Here is a 19,278-nt window from a genome sequence, read left to right on the forward strand (position 1 = left end):
GACATGTCAATGGGTTACACACTCATAGGCCTACCTGCATTCATAGCCTTCACCCTGATATACACAAGGCCAATTATAGGCAATCTACCCCATAATCCAACATCAGAAACCATGGTTTGCAAACTCTGTGCAGCCACATGTGGGTGGTTAAACAATAACACACAATTAGCACCACAATGTGTGATTAACAAGTCAGTTTATGTATAATGTTAAGCCTAAAAGCCTGAAACTTGTAAGAAGGCAGATTTATTGACAGTCTGTTCTAACCAACATAAATGTGCATTTTCTAGGAGGGATATCCTTAGCGGAGCTCATGGGATGAGCCCTCTGGAAATTGTAATGAAGATGTGCAATTATAATAGAGAGGCTATATGGATTGATAACATTGGAGTGACACACCAGCCAGGTTGTCTCCAAATTGCCTACCATGCTAACAAAACATTTACATAACTTTGTAAGACATTAAAGTAACCAAGCACTACACCATCTGATTTGACTTTGTGGCTCCCAATTAATAAAGAGCAGCACTCAATTGTAAAATCAGCTGGTATAGTTGTTGTTTGAACGAAAGCCCACACCCTCTTGGCACTTGATTGCTGTACACATTTTGACAAATGAGTAGAGACAACAGTTATGTTTGTGGAATGGAGAATGGTTGTTATAACAGGAGGTAAGAAGAAGCACACAGAAGTCCCCAACACGGTTGATGATGTACAGCAGATCACCAGGAAGAATCTTCAATGCTCTGCTCACTGGAAAATAAAAGTAGTAAGTAAGACACTCTTACAGAAACAGCCAATAACATTAAACTCATCTTGCTACAGAACCATGTTAAAGATTTGCTTATAACATGCTAAATAAGAGTCACCATCACCAACAGCCCACTGGCAATCAGAACATAACATTAGACGAGGAGGAGTAATCCAACAGGCCTACTTTAGTAATTAAGGAGGTGTTTAGTTGGTTTCATAGCCAAATCAGTAACATCTCATGACTTGAAGGATTTTTTGACATCATTTGATATAGGATTGCTGTTAAGACTTTTAGAAGTGCATGGCAACTATCAGTTAATTACATATTTACTTTTGCAGTATACCGATAGACCTCGTATATTACTCTACATCCCAAACTGTATATAAAAACAACGTTAAAACGGTACAAACATTGACTCTAAATGTTGTCCCTTAATAGTCAACAAGCGGCAAGCTGATAGCACGAGATGGCTGTCTCGTGAATTTGTGGCTAAACATTCGGACAAAAGCCGTTATTTTGGCAGTTTGTTCGAGGACACTTACAGTACTAGATGGTCTACCAGCTTTTTCCAAAGTAACGTTGAGTAAGTAGATAAATGTTTATAACCTTCTTGTGTCCATTTCCTTATATAATGGGTAGACTAACTGCTGTAGCTAGATGGCGCTAGCAATGTACTGTACATCGAATACGATCCAGTGGTGTGCTCTGTTAAATAGTTAGAGCTAGCGAAGCTACTGTAACTACTGTAGCCTCTACTAGTACTACTGTACTGGCCGGGCATTTCTAGCCTCTTTATGGCTAGACCTGTTGCTAGTAGCTTGTATATATATATATATATATATATATATATATATATATATATATATATATATATATATATATATATATATATATATATATATATCACATATAGCCGATTGGTCAGTTCATTCTACAATTATAAAATATATTGTAAAACCACGACTGGGAGAACTGCTGTAAAATAAACTACTCACTAGCAGCGAAGCTAGTAGTAGCTCTAGCTTTGTCTACTGTAGCCTAGCAACTGATCAGTGCTATGACGGAAAATTAGCCAGATTTGCCAGTGTACGAGCTACAACACAAACGTAACAAATACACTGTGTTCCATTATTTTAATTAAATATTACTTGTTGCACCTAGATATTTTATATTATCACGCTTACCTCGATGTTGGGTAAAACTGTTCTTATCAACGTCGCTGTCCGTTACTGCTCACGTATCACGAATAGCTCTACCTTTAGCCAGACAGGATATGGATGGGCATGGCAACGGCAAATCAAAAAATTATGCACTTTCCATTGTATTGTATTTTATTATTTCACCATATAATTTGTAACGGCAATTAATTCGTTGATTCTGATCTATCATATAATATGTATGTATTATGTATGTATTAATAAATGTAAATAATAGAGACCCTATATAATGCTCTTGTTCCTAACACCACTGACAAAGTGAAGCACTTTAGTGCCAGCTGGGAATTGTTTTGGCAACAACAAACAACATTTTACACTATTGTAAGACAAGAAAGCAGGGTCCTGGACTTGTTTTAAGTGCAAAGATACAATATTTCTCTTCACTGGGATACAAATGGAATGAATGACTGACATTTTGTTTTTCTCTTTCAGAATGTATCACTTGGTAAAATTTATCCAGACCAAAACTGTTTCAGTTGTACCATCTGACTGGTACAGAGATGGAGCATCATTTTGGCCATGCTACACCACTGATGACAGGATAAATAGAGCAGTCAGACGAAGAGAGGAGCCTGGAGAGGACTGGGAACAACATGACTGCACAGTTCTGAAAACTTGTGGTATGTAACCCAAAAGCTACCCTTTCAGACATGCACCCCAATATGGCGTCATATTTCTCTATGCCTGTGATAAAACACATTTGAGCAACTCTGTAGTCAGTGACCAATTGCCTTGTGTTCACAGACAAAATATAGGCTACTCTATAATCTCATTTAGAGTTCACAATTTTAGGTGAAATGTGTCAGAAACCCATGTTTTGATCAGTCAGTGTGTTATAGAGGGGGTTCGGGAAATTTTTAATCACTGAGGGTCATCCGATTAGAATGGGAAAGAATGGAGGCGTGGATGTCCATTTATCTGAATCAGGTGTGTTGGAGCAGGGAAATAAATGCATCTAAAACATGCAGGGCAGGGGCCCCGAGGACCAGGATTGAGAACCACTGGGCTAGATAATCAGTGTGGGACTAGTTTAAGTCCACTCGTCTACTTTTTTCGAAGGCAAAGTCACGAATCAAATCGTTGAAGTCAATTTGGCGAAGCAGGTCAAACTCGTTTGACATCACCTTCTTGCGAAGCCATTAATTGCGTTTGACTTCATGCAGCGCCGGCGGCACCGACAGCCGGCTGCAGTCGGCTGCCTTGAAGCTGAGAATGCCATTGGCTGCTTCAAGTCAGCCGGGCTGCAGGCGACGCCGGCGATGCATGAAGTCGAACGCACCTATTGTTGTCTTGCATGATTTGATACCGGCAACGACACGTGACGCTAAGAGAACGTGGACTTCACTACGGGTGGGTAAATGCATCAAAAAATATAGATTTTTGTTGTGTTTTTTTTATCTCCCGTGCCGGGGCCCCCTAGTGGCCGGGGCCCGGGGCAGCAGCCCCTCCTGCCCATTGCACAAACGCGGCCCTGAGTGGAGTGGAGTCACATGACCAAACAATTACCAAATATGGTCATTATCCAAAACATGCTCTGTTTTGGCAACATAACAAATAAGTACTATTGCCTTTTTAACAGTGTTTATATGTTCTAGATGACTATTTGTCAGCAAGACAGTCACTCAGGAAGTCACTGACTTGCAACACGTCCGACTTAGAGTCCGAGTCTGAGGATGATCTCAGACCACGGAGAAAAATCAAGCCAAGGTTAGTTTCAGCATGACAGAAAAACATTTTTTGTTCCACTCAAACATTTAAAACTAAATGATCTGTTTGGTCTTGTTTATTTTAATTCAGGCACTTATTTGGTGACACCGATGGGGAGGAAAGTGATGAGCCTGTCTCACAGAAGGCAACCCCCCAGCCAGCTCGGCAGTGTCCAACTGTGTCACTGTCTAACCAGGCACCACAGGTTCCACCACCACCTATAACTCCCTTAAACCCTCTACCACGACCTGGAAGTTCAATGAATCCTCCTCCACCACGTCCTAGGGCTTCCTCTCCAGGGGATTACATAAGTGGGTGCACAGGGGATGGTGTACGCCTGTTTACACCAACATGCCGAGTGGCCAGGTCTGGGATTGGACCAATCCCATGCAGTGGTAAGCTCCATTGTTACATATTTGTGTGGTTTGTGTAAAACTGTCTGCACTCATTTACTTATGCTCAATCTTTAGTTGGTCATGTTGACAGTATATCTGTTTTTTCCCTTGCTTTTATTATCTTATTTGCAGCAGGCCAATTGCAAATGCTCACCTTGTTGGAGCATATGAAGCACCAACAAACACAGATGCTCTCAATGATCAACCACTTGGCTGCTAAAATAGATGGCAATGAAAGAGCATGCCCTTCTGAAATGCCAGTGGATGTGTCTTTCCCTTTGGAGACTCTAGGGGACGTAGATGATTTTGAAGCCTGGCTTCAGGAGGAGTGTCATGCTGCTGCAAAAAAAAATATGGTACATATTGTCTGTCTTTCCATTTAACTATTTTGCTCAGAGTGCATATCACTGTGATCGTATTTTCAAAAAGAGTAATTCAAGTGATGATTTCCTAATATTTGTTTTTCATACAACAGATTGCAGTTCTAGCTTCAATTGGGGGACAGGACACCAGAAAGGTGACTTGGAACATCCTGGCCCACATGTTTTCCGACAGTGTTGCCAAAAGAATAAATTGGAAGGGCGTGAATGGCAAAAAAAAGTTTTGCCAAATGAAGGCAAAGGCTGTACTCATGCGTGAGTAGAAAATTGGTTCCCTCAAAATCTTCTTTTCATTATTTTGAGTTGATGTAACTAGATAAATAGGCACTGTTTGTTGATGGGGATGTGAGTGTCTGTAATTTTTTTACAGGTGCAGTGAGGAGGTGCAGTGTCTGCAGTGGGGCCACAGACACCGAAATCACTAAGCACACAATCCGATGGTTCAACCTTGCATCTGACCGTGGGGGTGGACGTAGGGAACGCAGCAGGTGTTTAAGGGTTCTACAATGCTTTTTAGCTTAATTTTTTTTTAGCAAAATGAATACCTTTAATTCCAAACACAGGCAATGGAAAATGTTATGTTACTTTGTGAATAAAAATGTACTTATGTGTGTGTAAAGTACTCTTACCTTTATTTACCACAGGTCATCTACTGCTCCACCTGCCTTGATGAACTCAGACATGTAGAGGGATGTTCTCAGACATGTAGAGGGATGTTCTCAGACATGTAGAGGGATGTTCTCATACATGTAGAGGGATGTTCTCAGACATGTAGAGGGATGTTCTCAGACATGTAGAGGGATGTACTCAGACATGTAGAGGATGTCCCTCTACAAGTCTCAGTACATCCCTCTACATGTCTGAGTACATCCCTCTACACATGTCACATGTATAGCCTATATACATTTTATATACTTAATTGTACTTAATGTTTTACTTATGTTTATTATTTCTTAAATAAAAATGCACCCTTTTGAAAAGTATGCAAGAGATGTTATTTCTAATGTAAGTCACCTGTTTACAACATGGAGTTTGAATACTAAGATACAACAACATTTGACGGTATTATTTGCTCTGTGACATCGGTTCTATGTTTTCAATGCTCTGAATTATATAGCCTAACTGGCAGCAACTGCATGGGCCATTTTACTTGATAAATGAATCCGTAATACGGAGCCGGGCCGGTGTCCTTTTGCAATGCGGGACAATCCGCTTTACGGGTCTGGGCCAGTCCTGGCCCTGTTCCGTTCTGGATCCGTAAAACGGATCCGCGCCAGCATTGGGCCGCGTTGCAAAAAGACACCGGCCCAACTCCGTCTTACGGATCTGGCCCGAATGCTGCCCAACATTCGGGCCAGTTCCGGCGCGGAATCAACTTGCCAGCTGGGACAGTTTCAGTCGCTAACAAGCATTTGTCCAAACAGTTGTCACATTTTCAAAACTCTGAACATAATTAGTACAGCATCAGTCTTTTTTGGCCATACAATTCACATATTTCAAACAAGCTATACCTCCCAACAAAATGATGGATTGTTTGTGTAGTATTTACGAATGTTAACACACAACATCCCACAATAGCAAAAACAATTATCCAAACCTTAGATACAGTATAAAAACATCTGCTTCTGCAATGATGTTAGTTCAAAAACAACATATGTCAGCTGAAAAAATAAATAAAACTGACACACATCTGATTGATGTTGGGTAAAGTGGGCAAACCACAGCTGATTCCATTCTAGCTTAGACTCAGTGGCAGGGGTTATTTCCTTCAATTACTATAAAAGGACTTTGAGGAGTGCTGTTTTTGGAAACAGAAAAATACAAACACTGTAATGTTTGGACGAGGAAGAGCAAGGGGCTCAGGGAGATTCGAGCAGGCCCAGTGAGAGATGGAGGGAGAGGTGCAGAAGCAGTGAGAGACGCAGAAGGAGGTGCAGGTGCAGTGAGAGGAGCAAGGCTGGGGATAAGAGCAGGCCCAAGGAGAGGGCAAGGTAGAGGTGGTGGCATTCCAAGGGCTGCAAGAACAGTCGTCAGTGATGAACTTCGTACCACTATCATTGACCATGTAATCAACCACTATAAGAGAGGCTGGTGAAAGAGTGCAACCCAAGTTGAGGTGGTCAACGGTTGCCTCCATTATACACATCTTTCAACAAACCAATATTTTGTTCACTGTAAGCATTACTGTAAAACTTTTTCTGTTCTATTACTGTATACTGTGTTTCTACTGTACTTCCTTTAGTAAACACTAAAACTGATTTGCTTTTTACTGAAATGTGTTTGAATTTAAACATTATTGTATATGTGGACCAGCCTGATCTTGTCATACTCATAATTCTAGTCAGAATACGAGTCTGATAACTCTCCGTTGGGCTGTGACTATGGGGCATGTTTCAACCGAACTCGTAAAACAAATGCCACTTCGCTCAATTGGATAGACCTACAACCAATCATAGCAATGTAATATGTTGTTTGTTGAAAATGAAGTCAACCCAAGCGCTCTTTTGTAACGTTGTTGATTACGTTACTGTTGATCATCTGTCCATCATCCTAAAGGCCCGCCCTGGCAATTTCATTGGTCCGCCCAGCTCCTGGTTTTATATAGTTTGTCCCCAATACAAGCCCCTCCAGACCCAACTTCCCGACCAAATGTTTTTGGGCGGGGCGAAGTTGGGATGGAAGCCAGGCTATATGTGGACATACAGTTCCCAACCAAGACATTTAGTGTAAAAGGTGGATTGCATGTTTTGCATGCAAATACCTGAAACATAAGTCTACGCTGTTTTTATAATGTCGATAATAGCCAGTATTTTGAAACCTGGTGTACTTTGACTGCAGTTGCCTTGTTAAGTGAAAACAAGTGTTATTCTTTGATAGAATCATTTCATTTTGAGTCAGATTTCCAGTAGCTTTAACGGTGAAAGACTGTAAATTAGCAACAGTAAAGAACTGTTAATTATAAAACACGAATTAACCGTTGAATTCACAGATAAGTACTGTTGATGTAAATACAAGAAAGCTCGATAACATTTGCATTATTGCTTTGTAAAAAATATATTATTTCACCGTAAAAAACAAATGTAACGGTGAAAAACTGTAAAGTAGCAACAGTAAAAAACTGTTAATTATAAAACATGAATTAACTGTTGAATTCACAGATAAGTACTGTACATATAAATACAAGAAAGTTTTATAACTTTTGCATTATTGCTTTGTAAAAACTAAATTATTTTACCATAAAAACAACAGTAAAGTACACAAAAAACTAAACGGTAAATTACTGTGTTTGTATCTGTATACAGATGCATGCTGTTAGAAATGTTTTTACCCCATGTGTTTTCTCGATGATATGAAAATAGCCTGCACTAAAAAATGCTGGGTTGAAACCCAGCGGCTGGTTAACATTTAGTCATTTAGCAAGTTAAATATAGGAGAGAACATCTCTCCTACATTTAACCTGCTAACCTGTGCACACGTTGGGTTAACCCAGCAAGATTGTAACCCAGCAAGTTTATCATTCAACTCAAATATGGTTCATATTGAATTGACCAGAAGGCTGGGTAAATTTGACCTAATGGGTTATTATTATGTTTCCTTACAGTTAAAATATTTAGCTAACGCCTAGCTAGCATTACCAGAACAAGCTATAGCAAGAACAGGGCTACCAACTTTTCAAAAAACATTGATAGAACTTGACAGTTAACAGAACTACTTGGTTGGCATTAGCTTCTCAGCTAAGAAATACGGTGTGGCTGAGAGCGTGTGAACTTGTTGAAATGCGTGTCTCACGGCCAATACGCGAGAGTTGGCAGACCAGCACATGCAACAATAAAAATGTACTATACAATCACGGAGATAATTAACGTTGTTAGATACGGTTTTATTTTCTGTTTAATTTACTATAGACTACCTTTTCAATTTGTATGACCATCCAAAGACAACTTAATCAATGTGAATGAATGAGATGGTGCGAGATCTCTAGCTAGCTAGCTAGGTAGCTAGGCTAACAAACAGGACGTTCACAATGCTGTTTGTCCGTTGCATAGCAACAGCCACAAGTACGGGACTATTTTCTCTCGGCCACTGAAATGCGATACACAACATGTTGGCTATAACTATTTTGTGCTGAAAGGCAGCAATATTTATTTAGTTACTATAATGTCGCAGGTGACCGTATCATAAAAGCAATAAGGTACTCGAGGCAGTACTGTATCGTCAAAAAGTACGTGTTCCAGGGTTTGCCGGCCCTCCGCTGCGAGTCGGGCCTAACAACACCCTTGAACACGTACTTCATTGACGATACAGTAAAGCCTCTGGTACAGTACCTTAGTATAAATACAAAATCTACACAGACATTCTACAACACAGTGTCCATATTTTGCAGTTAGGTTCATCATGACCCTAAATGTGGAAAATTCATTTAATTTTATGATGAAAACGAGAGTTTAACTAGTATTTTAGACAACTCAAAATTGTAAATGGGTCAAATTGACCCGCAATATAATAGAAGGGTTAAGAGCCGTTGAAAAGACCTCGTTCTCCCAGATTAGATTGTTTCAATGACTCCTTGATGAAAAAGATAATTTGTGTGTGTTGAAGCTCAGTCTTTTTTTAAATTGGCTCTTCAGTTGTCCCATATGTACCACGACGCTGCATAATATAAAGAAACCATATTTTTACAAACATTTTATGATTTGAAGTTATTATCTTTTGAATTGTCCAATAAGCGCTCAGGAAGTTGCATCACGTGCGCTCGCGCCTTTTGCCCTTGAACTGGCGGTTTTTCTGGAACAGACAGCACAGCAAGCACAGACCGTCACAGACCGTCAAGCTACTGAAAACGAAAAAAAATTCCCCACACAAAATCTGTCTGGTAAGTACAAATAAAGAAGATTAAGTTAAATAATATGTTTACAAGCTGTTGACTACAGCATGTGTGTTGTAAAGCGTTTAACTGGCGGTTTTTCTGGAACAGACAGTACAGCAAGCTAGAAGAAAGTCACAGCCCGTAAATTGAAAACGGAACATTTTTCCCCACACAAAATCTGTCTGGTAAGCACAAATAAAGAAGATGAAGTTAAATAATATTTTTACAAGCTGTTGACTACAGCATGTGTGTTGTAAAGCGTTTATTTTATTTTCATATAGCCTACTAGCATGTCGTTATCGTAACTGTTTGCTGTCTTGATGGAAGCTAACGTCTTCTCTTTTTAATATATACAGTAGACTTACTCATTGGAAATACACGAATTCGCTCAAATGTATTTGATTTTAAACGTTTGTAAATAGGTTTAGTAGTAGGATGTCGTTCTATGACATTTTGCTAGGCAAACTTCATGTTTAAACGATATCTCGCATTGGTTACATGTTGAATTCAGGATGAGTACGTTTTGAAAACCAATTAAAATGTACACTTGTTGTTTTTGTAGTTTAACAGTGCAAAGTCTGAGGGAATATGTTCTGCACTGCAGACTGCATCGTAACGAACCTCGCGCCATTTTCAAATGTGCAGCATTTGAGTGCAAACAGTTATTTTCCAAATATGTAGCATTCAAGAGCCATTTCTATCGGCGCCATAACAGCTCTACCACTGCTGTGACTGCACATGCAGTGGTTGATACAGCCTTGACATGCAGTATTTCACTATGTAGTCATCAGTGCCAGGATGTGACCAGTCTTGTTGCTCACTTAAAGAACCATATGAAGGAAGGACGTGCAGTTAACTGTCCAGTGAGAGGGTGCAAAAGTGCTTTTCAAATCATGTCCTCTTTTACCAGTCATATGTCTAAGAAGCACAGGAACTGTTCCATAAACAGCATTAGCGATTCACATCGGCATTCTGCATCAGAGATACCGTCTGTTTCAACTGAGCAATGTCCTGTTGACCTAGATGCATGTGTGTCAGAAGAAAGTGAAACGGGTTTGTTTCAAAATTTTGATGATTTGTATTTGAGAAATGTTAGCTTATTTTATCTGAAATTACAAGGTCAGTTTCTTCTCCCAGCGTCTACAATACAAAATATTGTAGATGAGATGCAAAATATTTATGAATTGGGACAGATATATACTTTTAGTAAGCTACATTCACTTCTGCAGAATTTGTCGTTACCCACAGAGACTATTTCTCAAATATTTTCTACTGTGCAGGAATCAGACTTGTTTTCTGTTTGTCATAAGGGACCTATGCGAACAGAGTACTCAAGGGGTCAGACCTTTAAAAAAGTTTTCAAATATGTTGAACCAAAAAGAATACTTTTAGGTAGAGATGTGAATCGTACAGAGCGATTTGCATACTATGTACCTGTGAAAGAGACATTGAAGTGTCTGTTAAATTCAGAGTTTGGGAGTAATTGCATTTCGATGCACCTGCCTGAAACAAACTCTCCTGATGTACTTTCTGATTGCACAGATGGCCAAATACTGAAGTGCAGAGATGTCTCTCAAGACAACCCAAGTCTCCAGCTACTCCTTTATCAGGATGCTTTTGAGGTGGTAAACCCTTTAGGTTCTGCACGAAAGAAACACAGCATCTTGGCTGTATATCTCTCTCTTGTTAATTTGCCAGTTCATCTCAGGTCAAACACAGAACATATGCAGCTGGTTATGTTGTGCAGAGAGAAAGACTTTAAATACTTTGGCCATGAAAGTGTTTTCTCAGAGCTAATAGCAGACCTGAAAGACCTTGAGGAAAATGGGATTTCTTTGTCAGATCAATCTGTTATAAAAGGCACTCTTTACTGCATTGCTGGAGACAATTTAGGATCCCACTGCATTGGTGGTTTCACAGAAAACTTCAGTCAGTCCAGCTATTTTTGCAGGTACTGTCTAATTACCAGAGATAAATTCCAAAGTGTTGACCCAAATGTATGTGGTCCACCACGCACTGTTGAGGGCTATAGTGCTGCTGTTAACCAGTTACAGACAGAAAATGCAACTGTTCAAGGCATAAAGTTCGATTCAGTTTTCAACTGTTTGAAGAACTTTAAAGTGTGCCAACCTGGCTTGCCACCTTGCCTTGGTCACGATATTTTTGAAGGCGTGTTGTCTTATGATGTTGCTCTTTACATCAAGTACTTTGTTAAGAAGAAGTGGTTCACTTACCCAATTCTTAACCGTCGAATCAGGCAGTTCAAATATAATGGCTCGGATGCTTTAACAAAACCTTGTGAGGTCAGTAAACATGGAACTAAGCTGGCAGGTCAGGCCATTCAAAATTGGAATTTTTTACGGCTTCTACCTGTTATACTTGGTGATAGAGTAATGGATCCTGCTGATGAAGTTTGGCAATTAACTCTACAGCTAAAGGACATTGTTGAACTGATTTGTGCTCAGAAAATCTCTGTGTCACAGGTTGCTTATTTGAATGTTCTTATCCAAGAATAGTTGGAGTCTAGAAAATTAGCTTTTCCAGAAGTGAATCTAAAACCAAAACATAATTACCTGCGACACTATCCAGGTCTGATACTCATATTTGGTCCGTTGATCAGATTATGGACAATGAGGTTTGAAAGTAAACATAGTTACTTCAAAAGGTGTGCCAGACATTTGAAGAATTTCAAAAACTTGTGTCACACCCTTTCTGAAAGGCATCAATTGTTTCAGGCTTATTTGACAGCTGGGTCTTCTCCCCCATGTTTGCAAATGAAAGACTGTTCTTCATTTTATTCTGAGCTTTACAGTGAAACGGTCAAAGATGCAGTTAGTCAGTTCAGCTTCAGTGAAATAGAAACAAAGGTTTCTGTGGAAATACAGTATAAAGGAACTGTATTCAAAAAGGGCCAACTGTTTATCATTAGAAATGATGAGACAGTGGAGTTTGGTGAACTTCTGCTCATGTTTGTCACAGAGGAGCGTGTTCATCTGCTGACCAGGGTGTTTATAGCTGATTTTCTTCCTGAGTATCATTTGTATTCGCTTAGAAATACCAGCGAAAGAGTTCACTGTCTGAACATTGAGAACTTGCTTGACTTTTACCCATTGACGTCGTACATGTTGCAAGGATGTAGGGTAGTTCCACTGAAACACAGCGTAGTGTCACATTAGTTCAGTACAAGTCTCACATTGTTGTAACATTAGATTGGATTGATAATCAATGCAAAAACTTAAATAATACAAACCAAAATGTGATACATATTTCTTTTATACCTTTAATACATTTTAATGACAACAAATTGTTCTCTGTTTTAGTCATGGATGAATCGGAACACAGCAGTGTAGTAACCAGTGCAATTGCTGAGGTACTGAAAGATCTTTCACCCTCGTTGCTGCAAACAGTTGTGGACACACTGACTTCACTTGGAGCAACATCACCTGAGGATTTTAAATACGTTCAAGAATCAGATCTCTTGCCAGCATTACGACCAATTCAGGCCAGAAAACTTGTATCTGCCTGGAGCCATATCAGTAAGTACATTTCATCCTTTGATTTCATAATGTATAAAAATTATAGTTTTCCTAAATAATCTGGTATCATAAGTGATCAAATAACTCATTTTTTACCTCTGTGTTTTTAGAACTAAGTGCTGAAAGCTCGTCAAGTTCCAGAGAGAGCAGCAGTGCTTCATGTTCATCATCCCCATCGTTGGGCAAGACTTCAAGAGTTGTTTCGGACTGGGCAGACAGTTTTAAGATTCCATGGCAGAAGTTTCCAGAAGAATTGACTCAATCTTTAGAAAGGAAGAAAAGACCAAGTCCAAGAATGCGACGAGATATGGTCAGAATTGTCGTGTCTGAAATGATGAAGGTATGTGACTGTCCCAGTAAACAAAGCTCTACAGCTATTGCCAAACAGATGGTGGGCAAATACCCTGCATCCTTGCAGGATGTCATCGAAGGGGATATTATCGGTTCAGGATATACCTCGCTGGTCAAGCAAATTCAGAATCGCATCGAAAATGTGAAGAGACCCAACGTGCCAAAAATCAGAAAGCGCAACAGAACAAGACTCTGACACAGAGGAGATTTCTCCTGAAAAAAAGGCAGTGGTTCAAGACACCTATGGCTGTGTAAACTGGAATTTAAAATTTATGCCGCTCAATGAGACTAAAGAGAGCCAGTTGGATCAACAAGAACGGATGAAGATCATGTCTAAAACAACAAACGTTGACCCAGAAGAACTTAGCAACCTTATGAAAGCAACATACTACTCTCAACGCAAAGACATAAATAACGGAGCAAGCATACAACAGCTTTGTGAGAACTGGCCTTTTCTCTTTCAAGAGGATGGAATATGTGTACACTTCAATCAGCTGACTGGAATTGATCTGAAGGAGATGTTCTTTAAAAGCTTGGATAAAAAAGGACAGCGGCTCCTGAACTTTCTCAAAACAGTTGGTGCAGAAAAGAAGACAAAAGTAATGCAAGCTGCTGCAAAACTAGAAGTTATGAGGTGCCAAACTGAGGGATGCAGTGAAGATTTGAAAGATGTGGTGCTTCTTCTGCTTGCCTACTTCGATGAAAAGGAAGAGGTGATGTTTCAGTATGTGGAAGAGTCTTACCCTGTCGAAGATGTGGAGGTAGACAAGTTACCAGCAACACCCTGCATCATTGTCTGCGGTAAGTTTGAATGAATAACATTCTGTGTCATATTTTTTTAAAGGGACAGTTCACCCAAACATTATTACTTTTACTCTACCACATGATGTTCCAAACGTAAATGTCTTTGTTCTGCTAAACACAAAGGAATATATTTTGAAGAATGTTTGTAACCAAACAGTTTGTGGGGCACCATTGACTTCCAGGAAAAAAATACTACCGGAGTTAATGGTGCCCCACAACTGTTTGGTTACAAACATTCTTCAAAATATCTTCCGCCAAGTGACTGTTAAAGTTAATTTTATTGTTTGCTTTTGTCTGTAGGATCTTCCTGCTACGCATCCAAAATGTTCATGCTGAGCATTGACCAGAAAATAACAACTCCACACATTTCGACTTTCATCTCTGCATTGTGCATGATGTTTGGCAGTTACTACTGTTTTAACATTCACTACCCTTTGGAACTGGGTTCTACTCTAAAGTTCATGCAACGGTAGGCAGTATTACATTTTTTTGTGTGAACCATCCCTTAAATTAGTGTATATATTTGTGAGAAACACATTCCGTAATTTAATTCTCTGTTCTAGGTGCTTCTTCAGCATAAACCCTGAGAAAGGCACCAAAGTCGAATCAAGGAAAAACAAAAAACAGCTCCCAGTGAACCCCCGAGTCCTTACACTCATAGCAGACCTTGCTGATCACGAATGGAGAGCAGATTAAGATGCTTGGACTTTGAATGACTTTGAAACTACTTAAATGTAAGTCCTGTCCTTGGAAAGCAATGTTTGGCTTGTATACTGTTTTGTACTACTATTGAACATATTTGTATGCGCCTTCAACTGATGTTCTGGGCGTTGATGGTTGTTTGTGTGTGGTCAGGGCCAGAGGTAACATCTGACACACTCTCCCGAGTAGGCTACATAGGTGTTGGCTGCTCAAATTATTCCTTGTAGTACCATACCATTAGTAGAATAGAATATCTTTATTGTCATCATACTAATAAATATATTCTATTCTACTAATGGTATGGTACTACAAGGAATGATTTGAGCAGCTAACACTTATGTAGCCTACTCGGGAGAGTGTGTCAGATGTTACCTCTGGCCCTGACACACACAACAAACAACCATCAATGCCCAGAACAGCAGTTGGGGTGAAGACACATTTTTGCACTGTTATGCAATACAAGAAGCTTGTAAAAAGCTGTGTTAATGCTGTCAAAGAATGTATTTCATTTGGTTTATTCTGTAGAAGGATGTGCTGTTATGCTTGGACTTTGAATGACTTTGAAACTACTTATATGGAAGTCCTGTCCTTGGAAAGCTATGTTTGGCTTGTATACTGTTTTGTACTACTATTGAACATATTTGTATGCGTCTTCAACTGATGTTCTGGGCGTTGATGGTTGTTTGTGTGTGGTCAGGGCCAGAGGTAACATCTGACACACTCTCCCGAGTAGGCTACATAGGTGTTGGCTGCTCAAATTATTCCTTGTAGTACCATACCATTAGTAGAATAGAATATCTTTATTGTCATTATACTAATAAAGATATTCTATTCTATTAATGGTATGGTACTATAAGGAATGATTTGAGCAGCTAACACTTATGTAGCCTACTCGGGAGAGTGTGTCAGATGTTACACACATAACAAACAACCATCAATGCCCAGAACATCAGTTGGGGTGAAGACACATTTTTGCACTGTTAAGCAAAACAAGAAGCTTGTAAAAAGCTGTGTTAATGCTGTCAAAGAATGTATTTCATTTGGTTCATTCTGTAGAATGGTGTGGTGTTATTGAATTGGCATTCTGGTAAAGATTCAATAAAAAACTGTATTTGCCTTTCATACCAGTTCTGAATGTTTTATTTATAGCAACCAAAACAAGTTTTTACTGTAAATGTTACAGTTCACTTTTAAGTATAATGTAAACAGAAGAACATTTCGACCGTATTTTTTACGGTAGATTTCTGGCAACCACAGCTGCCAGTATTTCACCGTAAATTTTACGGGATTTTGTAAACTTTTAGACCATATTTTTTACGGTAGATTTAGGTCGTAGTTGCCAGCTTTTTCTGTAAATTTCACAGGATTTTCTAAACAGAAAAACATTTCGATTGTATTTTTTACGGTATATTTCTGCCACAATTGCCAGTTTTTTCCTGTAAATTTCACAGGATTTTCTAAACATATGAACAATTTGACCGTATTTTGTACGGTAGATTTCTACCACAGTTGCCAGTTTTTTCCGTAAATTACACAGGAGTTTGTAAACAGAAGAACATTTAGACCATATTTTTTACGGTAGATTTCTGGCAACCACAGCTGCCAGTTTTTTACCGTAAATTCTACGGGATTTTTTTTACAGTGTAAAGTCAGTGTGTGCAGAGAAACATGTGTTCTGTCTTGAAATGGAGAGTTAGTATATATTTAACAAAATTTGTTGAGAAGAAAATTATCTATTTGGCCAATTGTGTTTTGTAGGTGTCAGTCTGTGTTAAGAGTTTAGAAAAAGTATCCAAAGTATGGGTAAGCGCTTCTTAGCAAAAAACTGTAATGCAAAATACTGTAAATCACAGCTGATTCCCAACTAGGAAACACTCAGATGTTGAGGTTCTTTCAATCACGTGATCTTATGGTAGAGACAGTAAAGAGGACCTTTTCGGACTGAGAACAATATAGAGCAACACAAAGAAAGGTTTTGAAAAAACTATCATAGCGATTGTAAAAACCTAACCCTGTTGCCAGTGCAGCATTTGGCACAGAAATTTCATATGACAGTAAATCTCTGTTAAATTCCAATGTATCATAGGCTTTATATTCACAACAAAAAAGAGATGAATCAACAACAAAAATTGTATTTATCAATCCAAAAACTGTCAGCCCATCATATGAGCTTGTGACTATGAAAGTCTTCTTACTCATGTATTTATTACCATAGAGTGAAATCCAATTTGTAGTGAATATATGGTTGAAATTGTCAATATTTAAGAAATCTCTTATCTTTGAACTAACATATTCATACAAGTGTAATAGTTTTGAAGTGGAAATGATGTCAGATTTCGCGCTTTTCCGACCATTTCTCTTTTCCACTACTTCATCTCAGCGCTGCCTGCCAGAATTTAGATTTTTGCTCCGTAACGGTAAACTATCAGCAGTCATCCGATTTAGCTGCTAGTAATCTCTGTGCGTACCTATGTTTTACTTGTGCAGTTAATACCGCACTTCACTAATTTGAATAATCAAATCCAGTTAATCCGTCATGATTGTAAACATTTTTCGTCTACATAGCTAACTAAGTCTCACATGGTCGATGCTTCAGCTTGGGTGGCTAATTTGCGGCTGGCGTCAGTGAAATAGGAACATAGAGTATGTTGCCTCAGCTAAATATTCGTAGCAAGTACTGTTCAAATTATACATACAAACTTGTAGGTTTTTGCCAACTCCAATTTTATATGAACTATTAGCTAACTCTGCTGTGGGTCAGCGCAAATGCTATTTTTATAGGTAAGTATTAACATTGGAGTGAACTACTGTTGACAGTAAACCTGTACTAAAAATAGACACTCTTACATAGCTTCAGTGTTCCTGTGCATACATAGGAGACAATCACTGCAAAAGAGCTGCAGTTCCGGTGCAGACAGGAGAACCCAGCAGAACACCATCTCTGTAGCACTCCATCCAGTCCAGAACCCGTCTGGCTAACTGTCGTGACCTCTCATGTGGGCTATGGCTGCGATGGATAGCTGGTTGTTCTGCTAGGTTCTCCTGTCTCTGCACAGGAACTGCAGGGGCCTCATGTATAAACACGCACCAAAAGCTTGCGTACGCTGGTTTTCATGCACACTTTGTGATGTATAAAGATTTGCTTGATGAATGTGCGGGCCGTCACAGAAACATTTGAGCAGACGTGAGAATGTACGGACTGTCCGTAAAGTCTTGTCTGGCTCTGTAACGTGGCAAATTCGAAGTGAAAAGTGCCGAAACTCACCAAATATTACAGAATAAAGTCACCACTACTACGTTTATGACGTTGACTATTCAAAAAACATAAAATAAAAGATTGTTCATTAATGTGGATGATCACATCAAAATGCCAAAACCCAAAACGGGAAATGCTATATAGCCTTCTGTTTAATCCGCCACCACTTAATAATTTCTGTTAAACTTGAGGGTCAAACAAACGACAAAATCACTCAGGAAATGCATGTTACGCTAACCCTATAGCTGCCATGCTGTTACGATGCGCCACCACTCATTTCTTCATTTAAAGTTTTACATCGGACCATTTCTTCTTAATTTCTGCCATGGTCCGGTTCACTGACCACAGCATTTATGGCCCTTTTTAATAATAATAACAACTGTATTTGTAATGCACTTTACATTTAGCTAAATCTCAAAATGATACAGGTTAAAAACAAGAAAGGGCGCAAATAGTGACAGTTTTCCACTCCGCAGACTTTCTATTGTCGCTAATATCTGATGACAGGCCGCCAAACAGAACACAATTTCTCGCCTCAACACTCGGTTGTCAGAACCTTGATCTCACAATCACCGTATTTCTTCGGATAAAAGCAGCTGAGTTTAACGTTCATTTTTGGTGAGGCGTTGATTTGAGGGTGGCGTTTATTAGGAGAAACAGGACCTGGCGTACGACCAGTTTTAAACATGTAAATATTTCTGTGCGTAGGTACTATTCGAGTTTTGGCCGTATGCCATCTTCTGGTATGAAAGCTGCACAATCCTTTATACATGAGGCCCCAGATCTTTTGCAGTGATCGTTAATGAGCCTAATGACGAATCATGGTCAGAATTATGATGGCCCATGCTACACCCCTTTACCAGATATCCAGTACATAGATATATCTATATCAATATAGACGGTACTACAATTGTTCAAAAATCTTGATCTTCCCACATTGTTAAGTTTATAGTCTTGAATCACTACAAAATTGCTATAGTTTTAAGTATAAATTGCTATCGCTATAAGTCCTTCGAGACTTGCTGCATGAGAAGGATGCAACTCCAGCCTTTAAACGGTCCAAAGCCGACTGGGATGCCTTTATTGGCTAGATAACATATAAATGACCATATAGATAAAATTGGATAAATGTTTCAGGTCTTGGATCTTTTTTTGCAATGTTTTTATTTTAGTATACCATAATTTCTGATTTGAATAAACAAAATGTTTCCCTGTTGAAATCAAACTTTTGAGTTGTCATTACTAATAAGTATGTGTTTTAGTGAAAAATTACAGAAATTCAGTGCACTGATCATGTTAAGCAAAGACAA

At 39.1% G+C, this 19,278-nt stretch overlaps 2 protein-coding genes across 2 annotated transcripts; both read left to right on the plus strand.

The window, feature by feature from the left end:
* Window positions 1-1,159: 1,159 nt before the first annotated feature.
* Window positions 1,160-5,408, plus strand: LOC146300612 (uncharacterized). Its single transcript, XM_084703955.1, has 8 exons — window positions 1,160-1,336; window positions 2,403-2,590; window positions 3,566-3,677; window positions 3,768-4,072; window positions 4,205-4,428; window positions 4,548-4,707; window positions 4,823-4,940; window positions 5,097-5,408. Exons 2-8 carry the CDS (start codon window positions 2,404-2,406, stop codon window positions 5,137-5,139), a joined length of 1,149 nt encoding a protein of 382 aa, XP_084560081.1. The 5' UTR covers window positions 1,160-1,336; window position 2,403; the 3' UTR covers window positions 5,140-5,408.
* A 3,043-nt stretch (window positions 5,409-8,451) lies between these two features.
* Window positions 8,452-14,890, plus strand: LOC146300613 (uncharacterized). Its single transcript, XM_084669250.1, has 6 exons — window positions 8,452-9,325; window positions 9,428-9,504; window positions 12,640-12,855; window positions 12,966-14,007; window positions 14,311-14,479; window positions 14,574-14,890. Exons 4-6 carry the CDS (start codon window positions 13,479-13,481, stop codon window positions 14,704-14,706), a joined length of 831 nt encoding a protein of 276 aa, XP_084525376.1. The 5' UTR covers window positions 8,452-9,325; window positions 9,428-9,504; window positions 12,640-12,855; window positions 12,966-13,478; the 3' UTR covers window positions 14,707-14,890.
* The last annotated feature ends 4,388 nt before the right edge of the window (window positions 14,891-19,278 follow it).

The sequence above is a fragment of the Hypomesus nipponensis genome, chromosome 2 (genome assembly GCF_054491055.1).
Source record: "Hypomesus nipponensis isolate SF chromosome 2, ASM5449105v1, whole genome shotgun sequence".
In the NCBI taxonomy this organism is placed as follows: domain Eukaryota; kingdom Metazoa; phylum Chordata; class Actinopteri; order Osmeriformes; family Osmeridae; genus Hypomesus; species Hypomesus nipponensis.